This window comes from Zootoca vivipara, chromosome 10 (genome assembly GCF_963506605.1).
Source record: "Zootoca vivipara chromosome 10, rZooViv1.1, whole genome shotgun sequence".
In the NCBI taxonomy this organism is placed as follows: domain Eukaryota; kingdom Metazoa; phylum Chordata; class Lepidosauria; order Squamata; family Lacertidae; genus Zootoca; species Zootoca vivipara.
The window spans coordinates 50,330,311-50,346,440 of NC_083285.1; the positions used below are offsets into that span (position 1 = coordinate 50,330,311).

General features: G+C 44.7%; 1 protein-coding gene across 5 annotated transcripts in view; it reads left to right on the forward strand.

Moving 5' to 3' along the window:
* The window catches only part of HIPK2 (homeodomain interacting protein kinase 2), a 170,242-nt gene that overhangs the window by 139,398 nt on the left and 14,714 nt on the right, over positions 1 to 16,130 (forward strand). For 4 of the 5 annotated variants that reach the window (XM_035127475.2, XM_035127474.2, XM_060279919.1 and 1 more), the window contains exons 11-13: positions 3,434 to 3,613; positions 9,231 to 9,512; positions 15,148 to 15,395. In XM_035127475.2, the coding sequence (XP_034983366.1) occupies positions 3,434 to 3,613; positions 9,231 to 9,512; positions 15,148 to 15,395 (710 nt within the window). The remainder of the gene's footprint in view (positions 1 to 3,433; positions 3,614 to 9,230; positions 9,513 to 15,147; positions 15,396 to 16,130) is intronic. The other variant, XM_035127476.2, reaches the window with a different exon arrangement.

Genomic DNA, 16,130 nt, shown 5'->3' on the forward strand with positions numbered 1-16,130 from the left:
ACTCCAGGGTGCTTGTTTCGTATGCATGGTAGTGAATGGCAGGATGTGGTGATGTTTACCCAACCTCCTGACAGTGGAGTTGCTGCTGCTTACAGAGAGGGAGAGGGGCAATGCATTGAGGACATTGGCACTGTGCAAACACACCAGCAGGAGCCAGTATATTGCTCTTGCTGGCACGCTGACACAATGTCAACCTCCTTGCCTCTTTTCCCTACCACTCTCCCTCCTGATAACCAACAGTGACTCCACTGCAGGAAGGTCAGCTAAGTGCCACCACCCCACCCTTTGCTACTGTGTATGTATAACATTTTAAATATAAAAGTTGTTTCCCATAAAAAAAACTGCTTTGAAAATTGCAAGATTCACTCCAGGGTCTTCTAGGCCGAAGACCATAACCTTGTGTGAAAAAGTCATCCCTGGTCAAAAAGAACCTTGAACTCTTCTGATTTCTTCCCCACTTTTTGTCCCAGGGAACCGTATTAAAGTTAATTCTACACTAGCCCTTTTCCCTGAAATTTGTTTGCTCTCTTTTTATGTAGCGACCTAGTGACAAACTTCTTGGTTTTGTTTTATTGCAATGTTTTCAGGAGTGTCTTGTATCTCTTCAGGCCTGATTTTTGGCAAATCTTTTTGCAACAATAACACAGGTGTGGCACCAACCTGCCTGGGCAAGACCAGCAAACAGAAAATGTTTAATTAAAGGCACACGAGCCCTTAAAAGCCTTAGTAGTGCTTTGCTTGCCCACCTCTGCTCAACATTGACTATGCCACAACTAGAGTGATATGTCCAGTGTGTTGCCATATTTTGGGAATAATTCTGAGATGTTGGGCATAATTCATTGGAGAGTAATGGAGTGGGGGAATGTGAAGAGAATGAGTCTATTTTATTGTTTAAGAAAAAGAAATAGCAATTAGAAGAAATTGGTAATCAATCCTTCATGTGGGTACAGAAACTGACTCTGGGGCAGTTAAGATAGGCTATTCAAGAGGTTCTTCATCACAAATCCTCCAGCTGCAGTCAGCAAGTAGCCGCTATAAAGTAGGCAGGACCTGCAAAGAGGAAGCTTTTAATTAATGTTGCTGGGGATCTTTGCTGAGTGGAACTTAACTTGTGAATAATCATAATAGTAATGGGCAAGGAAGGTATTGGATAATATATTACTATATTAAGAGCTTGAGCGGAACTTCCATTTTAATTACGCTTTCAGCTAACTGCAGAAAAGCAGTGTTTGTACAGCATGCACTGCCTTGAAAGAAAATGTGTATAAGATGATGTATAGATGGTATCTAACACCAGTTAAATTAGCCAAAATGTTTAGAATGAGTGACAAAACTTGCTGGAAATGTAAAGAGGGAAATGGTGAATTTTATCATATGTGGTGGACATGCGATAAGGTAAAAAGATTTTGGGAGATGTTGTATAATGAGTTGAAAAAGATGTTTAGATATACCTTCCCAAAAAAACCGGAAGCATTTTTGCTAGGAATAATGGGAGAAGAGATTAGAAAAGAAGATCAAGTATTGTTTATGTATGCGACAACCGCGGCTAGGACTTTGTTAGCCCAAAAATGGAAATTACAGGAATTACCAACAATTGAGGAGTGGCAGACTAAAATGATGGACTATGCTGAACTCGCAAGGATGACTTGCAAGATTCGCGACCAGGGGGAGACAAGGTTTCAAAAAGACTGGAGTAAATATGTGGATTATATGGAGAAAAACTGTAGATCTTTAAAAACACTTGCAGGATTGAAGTAAATCCTACGAATTGATTAAAAAGTCAAAAAGGAACTGCAAAAAGGGAGTCAACAAGAAACCCGCGTGAAGGGAGGGGGGGAAGTCGTAGCTCGGCAGAGCAGGATGTTAGATGAAAATTTATAATGTTTTGTATAAAAGAATGTTTTTGTTTTTTATTATTTTAATTGGCTAAATTTGGAAAACTGAATAAAATTTATTTAAAAAAAAAAAAAGAAAAGCAGTGTTTGTGGTGCTTATTTGGAAAGCTTGTGCATAACAGCCTTCAACCTGTTGCTACCTTAACATGCTGTAAGCCAAGTATTGAATATGGGAATAGATAACAAATGATCAGCTCTCATGGGCTGGGGTCAACATGCACATAAACTCTTAAAAAAAGAATAAGAAATGAAATGAAAAGGTTATTTCTGACAAGTCACACACTGTGGGATGCATTACTATATTAAACAAACCGATTAATATAGTTTTGCAGACAAAACATTAAGATGGCTGGCACTGCCTCTCCTACCCGGCACGGGCACCCAACTGATCTTTGCAAGAGGCTAAGAATAAGGCATTAATAAAAGCCACCGTTTCTCCTGGAGTGCTTCCTGAGCCTCTGTGCTTGTAGCAAAATGACTTCTCAGAAAGAGCAACCAGCAGCAGCCCTTTTATGATCTTTGAGCTTCCTCTTGCTTGCTTCCCCCATTAAATGCTTCTTAAAAGCTGTATAGGGACGACTCTCCTCTGTATGTCGGCACGCTGCAGAAGCTCTCTGCAGTTTTGTTCTTGGATCGCTAACTGCTTCCATGGAATCGCGGAGGGAAGTTGATACTTATTTATTGCCCTCTTTGAAGCCTTTGTGCCAAGGCGAATAATGGGAGCTTGCAACTTGCAGCAGGCAGATGGAATTCTGGTGGAGTTCCGCCCCTCCCCTGGTATCCCTCCCACGTTGCTGTCTTCCCTCTGCTCTATCTATTGTCAGAAATAGTCCTTGCCCTTGTAATGCGAATGGGCATCAAAGGAACTGTGGCAGTGCAAGAGGCTGTGTCAGTGGGGCCATTGGGGCAGAACTTTGGGGGTGATGTTCAGGGACCCATGCAGCAGAACGAGCAGGCTGGGCCCCATATGCAGCAGGGCTGCCTGCCACATGTTGCAGTAAGTGAAAGAAAACATGTTGCCGTCTAAAGAGCCCGCAATTCGCTCCCCAGCCTTAGGCTGTTAAGAACCTAAACTTACCTACCTGCAGCACTGAGCAGTACCTCTTCCTGAAAAGAGTACTAGCCTGTGGCCAAACTTCATGTGAGCCATTGGTCAAGTCAGTACAGTTGTACCTTGGATCCTGAACACCTTGCAAGTCGAGTTTTTTGGCTCACAAATGCCGCAAACCCAGAAGTGACTTCTGGTTTGTGAATATTTTGGGAAGCCGAACGTCTAGCGGGGCTTCCACATCTTCTGATTGGCTACAGGAGCTTCCTGCAGCCAATCACAAGCCGCACTTTGGTTTCCGAACATTTTGGAAGTCGAATGGACTTCCGGAACAGATTCCGTTCGACTTCCGAAAAAGCCTGATGCCAGCGCTGAAATACCTTAGAAATACCTTACATTGAGCTTTCTGGGATGCTGTTGTGTTTGTCATTTGTTCATGAGCATTCTTCTCGAAATGTGCAAAACGCCTTCCTCTCCGCTTTTCTCGCAGGAGCACACACGCTCACGGAAGCCACTACAATCCCATCATGCAACAGCCGGCACTTTTAGCAAGTCACGTCACCCTTCCAGCAGCCCAGCCCTTAAACGTGGGTGTCGCTCACGTCATGAGGCAACAGCCAACCAGCACCACCTCCTCTCGGAAGAGTAAGCAACACCAGTCATCAGCAAGGTATGCACTGGAAAGGTGGGGAGGATATAAAGGAGGGAGACAAGGAAGGTATCTTCTGTTCGCTTTGGTTAAGATGAGAGACTAGGTCAGGGATGGGAGCCCTGTGGTCCTCCAGATGTTGCTGCGACTCCTAACTCCCATCCGTTCCAGCCAGGATGATCAATGGTCAGGATTGGTTGGAGTTGGAGTCCAGCAACATCTGGAGGGACACAGATTCCCTATCCCTGGACCAGATCAGGAATGGGGCTGCTGACCCTCCTAAATCCATCTGCTTCCTCTTCCCCCTCAGTAAAGGCGCCTCACACACCACCCTGCTGCACATCAGGATGCCTTTACCAAAACATGGAAATAAATGTGCTGTGGGAACGGGGTTGAGTGGGCCTTATTGATTTGCTCTTGTTTTCATTATGTGTTGTGTGTGTGTGTGTGTGTGTGTGTGTTTTCACCTTGCATTTTTGTGTTGTGCACCTGGAATCTACGGATGGAGGGCAATATACAAATAAAAGTAAGAGGTGGCACTGCTCTGGGTAAAAGTAAAGGGACCCCTGACCATTAGGTCCAGTCGTGACCGACTCTGGGGTTGCGGCGCTCATCTCGCTTTACTGGCCGAGGGAGCCAGCGTACAGCTTCCAGGTCATGTGGCCAGCATGACAAAGCTGTTTCTGGTGAACCAGAGCAGCACACGGAAACACCATTTACCTTCCCGCTGTAGTGGCACCTATTTATCTACTTGCACTTTTACGTGCTTTCGAACTGCTAGGTTGGCAGGAGCTGGGACCGAGCAACAGGAGCTCACCCCGTCGCGGGGTTTCGAACTGCCGACCTTCTGATCGGCAAGCCCTAGGCTCAGTGGTTTAACCCACAGCGCCACCGGCATCCCTTTAGGCTGCTGTAATTCTTATTTATGGACAAAGCAATAGGTCTGAAAGGAAATTGTCAAATGCTGCAAAGTGGATTTGCAAAATAATAATATATATATTTTTAATTTTAAAAACCAGCTTGCTCAGTAGAACCCTAAGGTTTGCAGATGTATGGAAAAATTTTTTGGAACCCCTACCTCAGTAGAACCCCGAGGTATTTTGCTTCAGATCCCACTTGCTCCAGTTACAGTTTCTGGTGTGCCACCTTTTTTCAAATGGCCACAGAGGGACAGGGGACTGACAAGAGGACAAATGGTGCAGCAGCTTTTCCTTCCCTCTGGCTTAGAATTTCTCTGATGGGACTTGAGTATTAAGTATTAGCATACTCCACCTGCACTGCAGAAGGTTCTGCTCTGTTTCCCATGAGGAAGTTTGAAAGCCACTCCAAACAGAAGCCTATGCAATTGGACCTGTTTAAACCCATAAAGTGATGTCTTGGCAAAATAGGAGAATATTGAACCACTTTTAAAGGCCTGTTGTTTCTGCTTCAGCGAGTGTGTGTGTGTGTGTGTGTGTGTGTGTGTGTGTGTGTGTGTGTGTGTGTTTGTACACATATGCACAGACATACACACACAGAGAGCAGATCAAGTTAAATATAGACAGTGTGATGGCAGAGGATGGCTTATGCCTTATGTTTGAGATGATCATATCATTCATAAGAAGCAGACACGTCAATGGATTGTACAAACTACCGCAGATGAATGACACTTGGAAGTCACCAGTATCTTGCAATTTCAAGGGTATTCTGCTAATGCTAATTATTTGTTTTCCTTTCTTTCCTTGATTAAATTGGTGGTATAAACTCAAACGCTACTAGGGACACAGGTGGCTCTGTGATCTAAACCACTGATCCTCTTGGGCTTGCTGATCGGAAGGTTGGCAGTTCGAATCCGCACTATGGGATGAGCTCCCATTGCTCTGTCCCAGCTTCTGCCAACCTAGCAGTTTGAAAGCACGCCAGTGCAAGTAGATAAATAGGTGCCGCTGTGGCAGGAAGGTAAATGGCTTTTCCGTGTGCTCTGGTTTCCGTCAAAGTGTCCCTTTGCACCAGAAGCGGTTTAGTCATGCTGACCACATGACCTGGAAAGCTGTCTGTGGACAAATGCCAGCTCCCTCGGCCAGAAAGTAAGATGAGCGCTGCACCCCGTAGTTGTCTTTGACTGGACTTAACCATCCAGGGGTCCTTTACCTTTCCTTGCTACTAGGAATAGGCTTCTGAGGAGATGGGATTTTAGTGACATTCCAACAAACAGAAGCCATTACCCACGCTATGAAATACCCCCTGGATACCTTCAGTCTTATAAGTGGGGAAATGAGATCGTTCACCCAGTTAACACATCCATTCCTATTGTGATTGCTTTGTGGCCATGACGCCATTTTGCTGTGCACTTCCCCTCTCCTGTGCTGGAGAGAACCTCTAATTTTTTAAAATAAGATAAAATATGAGTATATGAAAGCACCGCAGTCTCGCTGCATCAAGACAGGCTTGCCTCAACCTCAAAATTATGCCCCCTTCTATTATAGATGAAATATCGCGATTGCCAGTGAATTGTGAGAATACTCTGCCTCTGTCTTTATATGGTTGATCTATGTTTTTTGACAGAATGAGTGAGAAAGGTCTCAGTTTTTCCTCTGCCCCAGTCTATAACATGGATGGGGAACCTCTAGTATCCCCAGCCAGCATAACCAGTGGCCAAGGATGATAGAGGTTGTAGTCCAGGTGTGAGAACCCTTTGGCCCTCCAGATGTTGCGGAACTGTAATTCCTATCATTCCTAGCAAGCGTGCCCAATGACCAGGGAAAAGATGGGAGTTGCTGTCCAATGGCAGCTGGAGAGTCACAGGTTCCTCATCCCTGTTCTGTAGCTTATTCGGGAGGAAGGGTAGGAATGGATATTTAATTAGTCAATAAATATGTCTGCCCATACCCTGAGGTCCAGTAATGAACCTTGCTTCAGGTTTCGTTACCATCAGAGATGTGATTGTTCTCCACTATTAATAATCTATGCTATGTGCAAATGCAGCCTGTATCTTATTTCTGCTGCTGCATTTATTGGATTATTATATAGATGCCGTGTTTTTAACATACTTGTTTACAGTATTTATGATCTTATTGCTTTGGGAACTCCTTGTTGAAATGTGGATTATAAACACTTAACATTAAATTAATGCATTAAGTCGTGCTTGGCAACAGGTGACTGCTGGGTGCAAGGATAATACTGGAAGGGTGGCTGTTGTTATTTCCCACAAATGCAAATATCCGTAAGAGGAGAAATTGTGAGAGAGTTGGCCAGATCCCTTAGTTTGGCTCCCTGCACTGCAAAACACAAGCCAGGTTCTGCCCTGTGACACTGCAGATATAACTGCATGGGTGAAATGTCTGGGCACTCCCAAGACTGAATGAAACTCCTCCCAAGTGGGTGTTGAGGCACATTGTCATGGCAGGTGTTTGAGCCATTTGCATGACTACGCTGTGCCTCTTTTGTGGGTGGAATTTAATCGACGTATCTGTCCAAACATTGCTTTTAATGAACACTAAAATCCCTCTTAATAGCATGGGAAAGAGTGGAGTTGAAATGGATCTGCACTTTGCAGAACACAGAAGTGTGCATTTCTGCTCTGCCCTGGCCAAGGCCAGAGGACCTGTAATGAATTTACAGCCAGTCTCTGTCTCCATACAAATCTGCTGCTTTAAATCCTTCTCCTTTCTCTGCTGCCCTTGTTTCGTTTACTTTGGGTGCATTCCAGTCTTCTGTGCCCATGTGAAATGGAGAGCAGAGGCTGCAAAGACCTGGTTAGTTAATGAAAAGGGGAACATGCTCTCCTAGCACATTTCAGGCTACCAAAACACCCCCCCCTTCCTACATATCTGTAGTGTTTACACAGGGAAGTGGGAGGGGAGGCCAGGCCCCTGCAGACTGTGCGATTCCCGAGTCCTCTACTTTGCATTATTGTAACCCAATGAGTGATATGCTTCTTTTGAGAGAAGAATGCTCTATATTTCTCATTGGTATTCAACAAGCACCATGAATGCTACTGTGCAGTCATTTGTTATGCAAAGGACTCAGTGCAGTGTGATATGTCCATAATTCCCTCCTTTTGATACATTCCAGCTACTCCCTTTGTTCACTCTCAGACTGAACTGAAAATTCAAACAAAGCCTGGCTGCAGAGTGTTTCCTCCAGAACCAAAACTTGACTTGCTTTGAATACTTGTAATGTTTTGCTGTTAGAGGGACCAATACCAGCAATAATAACAGTAATGCCTAGGATCTCTGGCCTATGCAACTGTGAGCAATTGCCAGTATCATCATCATCATCTATTAAATTTATATCCCCCCCCCCGCTTCATCCGAAGATCACAGGGCGGTTTGCAACATAAAAATACAAAACGAGAACACAAAATACATAATAAAACAAACACAAACCAGTAACTTCCCTCCCACAAACACCGTAGAAAAAGCCGTAGAATGTTAATCAGCCAAATGCTTGGTTTAAGAGAAATGTTTCCCCTAAAGATGTATAATGAATGCACCAGGCGAAACTTCCTGGGGAGAGCATTCCACAAGCGGGGAGTCACTGCAGAAGAGGCCCGTTCTCATGTTGCCATCCTGCAGACCTCTTGAGGAGGAGGCACATGAAGAAAAGCCTCAGAGGATGATCTCGGGGTCTGGGTAGGTTCATATGGAGAGAGGAGGTCCTTGCAGTATTGCAGTCCTTAGCTGTTTTAGGATTTTTAGGTCAAAACCAGCACTTTGAGTTGGTGTAATATGCTCAAACTCTCTTGCCCCGGTGAGCAACCAGGCTGCTGAATTCTACACCACCTGAAGTTTCCAAACTTCAGAGGCAGCCCTATGTATATAATGCATTGGTGTAATCTAACCTAGAGGTTAGAGGGGACCCAGGTGGCACTGTGGGTTAAACCACAGAGTCTAGGGCTTGCTGATCAGAAGGTCGGCGGTTCGAATCCCTGCAACGGGGTGAGCTCCTGTTGCTTGGTCCCAGCTCCTGCCAACCTAGCAGTTCGAAAGCACATCAAAGTGCAAGTAGATAAATAGGGACCGCTCCAGTGGGAAGGTAAACAGCGTTTCCGTGTGCTGCTCTGGTTCGCCAGAAGCAGCTTTGTCATGCTGGCCACATGACCCGGAAGCTGTCTGCGGACAAACGCCGGCTCCCTCGGCCTATAGAGCGAGATGAGCGCCGCACCCCCAGAGTCGGACACGACAGGACCTGATGGTCAGGGACCCCTTCACCTTTACCTAACCTAGAGGTTACCAGAGCAGAGTTAGGTTATCCCTGTCCAGATAGAGGCACAGCTGGACCACCAGCTGGTGTGGATGAAAGGTGCTACTGAGGCCCCCTGAGCCTCAAGCGGCAGCAAAGGATTCAGAAAAACCCCAAAGCTACGTGCCTGCTCCCATTCATCCGATCCAGGGAACCACCCACAAATAGTGCCTCTGTTTTATCTGGATTGACCTTCAGTTTGCTGGCTCTCATCCAGCCCATTACCCAGGCAAAATGACAGTCCAGCACATCCACTGCCTCACCTGCAGGTGTGGGCCAGTGGCCTAACGCTGTATATAGGAGATTTCTGTGTTTCTCATGCATGCGACTGTGCTGTACATAACCTAGAAGTGGAGAAGAAAACACTGCAGCAGTGGAACTATATGCATGTAAATATCTCTTCGGCTCTTTTCAGAAATATATCCAACTTCGAGGTGTCCTCGTCTCAGACGGTCAGCTCCCCACAGCGGTCTAAGCGAGTAAAGGAGAACACCCCCCCTCGCTGCGCCATGGTGCACAACAGCCCCGCCTGCAGCACCTCTGTCACCTGTGGGTGGGGTGATGGGGCTTCCAGTACCACACGGGAGAGGCAGCGGCAGACAATTGTCATCCCCGACACACCCAGCCCCGCCGTCAGCGTTATCACGATCAGCAGTGACACAGACGAGGAGGAGGAGCAGAAACATGCACCCACCAGGTGAGGAGGCATAAGGCGCGTTTGCTGGGGAGTGGGTACATTGTCCTCACGTATGTGCAGGCCTGTGCAAGAGAGAGGAAGCGAGAAGTTTAGAACTCTGGTCCGTCAGACCATGGCTACATTCACATCACACATTGGAATCCATTTAAAGTGCTTTAAACGGTTATATGGCTTCCCCCGAGAATTCTGGGAGCTGTAGTTCTTTGAGTGTGCCAAGAGCTCTTAGGCAGCCCCAGACCTACAATTCCCAGAGTGGTTTAACAAGCAATCGCTCTGCACAGGGAACTCTTTAAGAATTGTAGCTCTTAAAATTGTTTTAAAGGTGGAAATTTTCATAGTTAGGCAGGGCTCCTGCTGGACCCAGAGCAAATTCACTGATGTGTGCTAGCTGTGAAAGGCCCATTATGTTCCTGCTCTTTACTATACCTTACAAAACACATTTCATAGGTTAACCATACATCTAGTGAAACACGTCAAATGCTAAAACTATTTGTTTTTTTACTTTATTAATTTAATGTGTGGGTTTTTTCACTCCACTGTTCAGCCAAAAAGGCTCCCAGATCTGCTTACAATTATGAGCAATAAGATGGGCAAAAAGACATGACACAAAAGGAAAAGGGATTAGGAGGGAAGACAGGGAGAATGAAAGTCAGACACTGAGTTTCCCAACTCAGGCATTTACAAACATGGGCGTAGGCAGGATTTGTGTTGGGGGGGGGGGGCAGAACCTCCATTAGCTATGGATTTCTATTGATTTTGAAGGGGGCCAACTGCCCCTCCCTGCCCCACCTTGGCTATGCCCATGTTTACAAGGACTTTATAACTTCCCATTGAGGTGGGAAGATAGCTCCGTGCAGTTTCTCTGGCTCCTGGATGGGGCCAGGGTAATTTCCCTCTTGTCATAATGGTCTTCCTGGGAGAAGAAATGCACATTTTCATATCAGAATGGGAAAAGGCACTAAATGCAATAGAAATTGGTGGCCAAGATTAAGCCTGTAAAGAGTGGGTTGAGATTAAACGTCTTGATCTAGTGATCTATTCCAGGCATTGGGGCTCCCCTGCACACAGGCGCTCCCCTATCCAATACTGCCTCCCCATTCATTTCAATGGAACATGCCAACCTTGAGTATTTTTTTCTATGCGAACATGTTGGGTGGTGGCTGAAGTATTTTGGACTTGGAGCAAGGAGACCTGAGTTCAAAACTGACTGTTTCTCAGTCTAACCTGCCTCACAGGGTTGTTGTGAGAGTAAGTGTGGTGGGGGATCCAAGGAGGAAGGATGAAATAAAAATGTGAAATCATAATACTAATAAACAAACAAATGTGGACTTGGATTCGATAGAATTCTCATGCATCCAATTCATATTCATAACAGCACACACAAGTCACTGGACTAGTGCATTGATGCGTTGCATTTTATAAGGCTGTGGTTTTTGTGTGTGTCTCTAATTGGATACAGATAGTCCTCTGTTCCACGCATTTGGGGTGCCTCAGAATCATGATGTATGAACAAACAACCATGTTATGGAAAGTTCCATTAGTCTGAAAGTTCCATTATTCTGAAAAACTAACACTCTGAAACCCTAATTATTTATGTTCAGTAAACATTTAGCTATGTCAGCGTTCTGAAGGCTCTACAGTTTAGGTTAGGCTGTTATGCATAGAGGCAGTGCACAGTGCTGCTTGGTGGCTGTGAAACCTATTCAGAGATAATTAGGGATTAGTTCTTTCTCTCCCCACCCCACCCCCCACCCCAATTTGCTCCAGAAATAACCCAAAGTCACTGTATTAATATCCTGGACATACTTTGAGTGCCTGGAAAATTAATTCAGTCTCCAGATGGGATCAAGATCAGGCCTTTAGGCCCTGGCTTGCAACAATGTCAAGCATGCCAAATGTCGCTACAGGGACAGGAAAATCTTAATTTTGGGTTTCATAATGATGATGCTCATATGGCTACGTTTGTTCCATATCAAAAACAATCTATTATAAATAAGGATGCAGGCAAATGCCACGCAATATGGGAAGAATTTCTCACGTTGAAATAACAATGTAGATGCACAATATCGAGTCCTGTTCCAAGATTTTCTGAATGCATAGTCTTTTCTTGGATGGCAACCCTAAAGTGTACTTATTAGGAAGTAAGCCCCATTGAATTTAGTGGGACACACCTCCATCTAAGCAGGCATAGAATCAAGCTGTAAATGAAAACAGCCCAGTTCCCAAGTTATGGTAAAGCATAGTTAATGCTTTACTGTAAAGGCAAAGAGTGATCCTGCTTTGCTGGTCCCCAGTATGATCTCTAGCTTAGTGTTATGTCTGAAGTGGAGGTCATTGTTTGTTTCACTCAGGCAAACCATGGTTGTTAAGTCAAGAACAAACTGGTTTGTTTGAAGTGAATTAACCCATCACCCCCAGTTTGCATGAAATGCTAAGTGAGGGGTGGTGGTTTGTTGCTCCCACTTGCACTCGGGGAGGAGCAAAGCAAGAGTAATCTGAACGTGCATGGTAAACCATGGTTTACTGTGACATAAGAATGAGATACGTGGAGCATTTTTAAAAGGTTAAGAAAAATGACTTGTTTGCTAACAGTGCAACCCAATCATATTTATTCAAAGTAAATCCCATTATAGTCAGTATAGTTTATTCCCAGCTAAGTGTGTGCCAGATTATATGTACACTTACTTGTGAATAGGTCCATTGAACACATTGGAACTTGCTCCAAACTAAACATATAGGATTGTGCTGAAGAGGCTGGATTTCGATCCGCTATTTTTATGCATGCATTTTGTGTAACAGTTTTTAAATCAATAGGCGTTTTACCCTTGCTGTCAATTCTCATGATATGAGCAACAGCAAGCAATGCAAGAAGAAACCCAGGGGCCTTCGAGTGTAACGTAATGAAAGAGTGCCACCTCCTGGAGACAATGGATACGTGTGTGGAACTGAAGATCATATATACTGCGGAATTTATATTAGATGAATTTTAAAAATTAGCCAAGGCCCAAGTGCATAGTTCAGTTTCTTGCCCAAATAAATGACCCGGGAAACAACAGGCGCTGGCTGTTCAAGTGATATTATCATAGCGCCACATCCCTAATGTGTTACTAGGCTTTCAGTTTAGAGCAGGCATCCCCAAACTTCGGCCCTCCAGATGTTTTGGACTACAATTCCCATCTTCCCCGACCACTGGTCCTGTTAGCTAGGGATAATGGGAGTTGTAGGCCAAAACATCTGGAGGGCTGCAGTTTGAGGGTGCCTGGTTTTGAGGTTTTCACCAGTATGCCGTGATTGAAAACTCTGTATGTTATTTCTTCAGAAGAGAAAGCTTAGCCTAACTTAGAAAGCGAAATGTAAAAGTTGAGGATTACAGCAGTCTTATAAAAAGGACAGCAAGGTCTTCATCGATAATTTCCCCACAATCTCTTAGAATGGATGAGTGAGCACAGTTAAGGGCAGAGCCTTCCCTGCCCTTTCAGGAGATGTGTGGAAGGGCACTCCTTGACTTTTGTTTATTTACATAACAAATCTCGACCCTGCTTATTAACCCGAACCAGGACCCAAGCAGTGAACACAAGCATCAAATTACAATAAAGCAAAAATAGAATTCCATCTAGAATTCCACGAAATTCAATTAAGAGTTTTAACCAATATACACAGCCTATAAAACAACAGCACCCAAGACGCCTTGCTAACACAGAGCCCAAACCTCTTTCAATAAATTTGGCATTTATATACAGAGCTTGAATAAATTCCTTGCAGGGTTGCAAGGGTTCCTTCCCCGACGTTGGATGAGAGACAAGGAACACAAGAAAGGTCCTGTTGTTTTATCTCTGCAAATTCAGGAAAGCGGCTGGCATGGGAAAGCAAATCCACTTTGTCAGTGTAGAGTGTAGGTTTGAGCCTTTGGGTTACTTCTGACAGCTGCAAATAGCTAGCAGCTCCCTCTAGAACAGGGTTTCCCCAACTTGGGTCTCGAGCTGTTTTTGAACTACAACTCCCCATCATCTCTGAACACTGGTTCTGGTAGCCAGTAGACCTGTCCAATGCGTTGACAATGTTTTGATTTTTAACTACTGTTCCTCTACTGTGGACATTCGCAACCTTTTTCTCTTATTACCCCAGGAGCTGAGAGTGCCACCTTTAATGCAGTGACATTTCTAGATTTACAGTGGTTCTGTACTCAAATTCTCCCAACCAATGTGGACACTGCAGTTACAATTATTATTATTATTATTATTATTATTATTATTATTATTATTATTATTATTTCCCTTCCCTCCATCCTAAGGTCCCAGAGTGAGTTACAACAATAAAAAACACAATGGTTAAAAACAGTTTTAAACAACTTAAAATTACAGTTTGCCATGTGGGCCCCACCTTCCTTGGGGTTCCTTAAGCCCTGTGTCCTGAGGAAACGCAGATGCCAGGGAACCCAGGCCAGGGAGCACATGAAGGGACCATCAAAGGTCTGAGGTAATTATTGGGGCTACCTAGGTCTAATTAAGAAAGCCCCATGTGCCGTGAGGGAAGGCAGAAACCTCCCCCTCCTTCCTTGAGGCTACTTAAGGCCTGTGTTCCCTGAGGGAAGGCAGAAGCCAGGAATCCCAGGCTACGGAATTGCTGTTTGGATTCTTTACAGTGTTTGCCTCCCCGTGAAATGGCTTCCGCCAACATACCTAATTGCCAAGTTCTTTATATACACGATCTGTTTCTTGTCATCATTTTACAAAAATTGCAGTTGCTATAACAACGTAATGCAATTGGCAAAACACCGCTGCTGTTTTCTGTAGTCAGGCTTGTGTGTGTGTGTCTTTCAGAAGATGAGCCATTTGAGCAAATTTCTGCACAGTCGCCCACTCTCTAATGTAGGTGGAAATGTGGAAGGTGTTCTGTGGGAAATTCTCAGTGTCGTTCGGCACAAAGAGTAGCGTGAGTCCAAAAAGGCCGATGCATTTTCTGTCACAAACTTCTAGCACGACACAAGGGAGGTTGATGCTAGTTTCTCATAATTTCTTTCACATCGTTGCAGGCAGGTTAGCTTGAATAACTGCTTAGCCTTTCTGAGTTCACGCTAACCTAGGGAGAGGGGCAACACAGTGAATGTAGAAGCAGAAAATGAGGGATAAGTTTGTTATTGGTTTGAGCTTTCGTGTGCATGCATGCACACTTCTTCAGATACACTGAGATGCACACGAAAGCTCATACCAATAAACTTAGTTCGTCTCTAAGGTATTACTGGAAGGAATTTTTTTTATTTTGTTTCGACTACGGCAGACCAACACGGCTACCTACCTGTAATCAACATTTGGTCTAAGTTCGGGGTAGCCAATGTCCTGCCCTCCAGATGTTGGCCTCCAACTCCCATCAGCCCCAGTCAGCGTGGGGTCATGGGAGTTGTAGTCCAACAGCTTCTGGAGGGCACCACATTGATTACCTCAGCTCTGAGATGTATTCGCATTTTGAGAGTCATTAGGTTAAAAGCTGGTGTGTGTGTGTGTGTGCCACAAGTCTTCAAAATAAAGAGACTGTAATAAATGTTAAGTGCCGCCATTGAAAGGACAGCCTGAGTTTGCATTTATGCACTGGCGCAAGCGGAAGCCTAATGCGGGAAGGGCCTGGTTTTGTTTTGCAGCCCCCTGTCTAAGCAAAGGAAAAATGTCATCAGCTGTGTAACTGTGCATGACTCCCCCTACTCTGATTCCTCCGGCAACAACAGCCCCTATGCAGTGCAGCACCGAGGAGGGAACAACAACGGAAACAGCTACGACACGAAGGCAGCACCGGAAACGCATTGCAACGGCAACCCCCGGACGATCATCGTGCCGCCACTGAAAACGCAGGCCAGCGAGGTGTTAGTAGAATGTGATAACTTGGTACCAGGTAGGTTGGCGACATCTCTCAGTGTAAAGCAAAGGCCTTAGAATAGGAGTTCCCACTTCATTCAGCAGTTCCACAGCGAGCCTGTGGATTTGCGGTTGAAGACGGGAGATGGTAGATCCACTGGATTAAATATTCATATTGCTTTTTAATTGTCCTTTTATTGCTGCTTTTATTCCTTCTGTCATATTTTATTGTGTTGCAATTTCAATTCCATCACAATGAAAGAAACATTGTGCAGCATGTAGCACAGCACAGCACACTACGAGTGTTGCAACAGGCAGAAATGCCATTAATTGCTCCACCAAGATCCTCAGCAATTTTCAAGTGGGGGGGAAATGGTTGTGAACCACTACCCTAGAGAAGAATCCCTTCTGCTTCAGGATCTGTCTTCAGTGCTTTCAAATCCCTGCTTGGCCATTATTAGCAGGTTTGCTGCATTTTGTTCATGTCATACAGCAGGAGTGGGGGACCTGCAGTCCTTCAGATGTTGTTGTTGCTGTTGTTGTTCCTAATACTATTTAGAATTTAAAGAATACCACTCTCCGTTCAGACATATCAAAGAGGTGTACCAAACAAGTAAAAATAAGATACAATAGCAATACATTAAATCCCTCTGAAACCAACAAGAACAATGTCCAACAGTCTTGCACAGATTCCAGCTCTCATTAGCCCAAGCATAGTCTATGGTCATTGGTGATTGAGCTTTGAGTCCAACAACATCTGGGAGGCTACAGG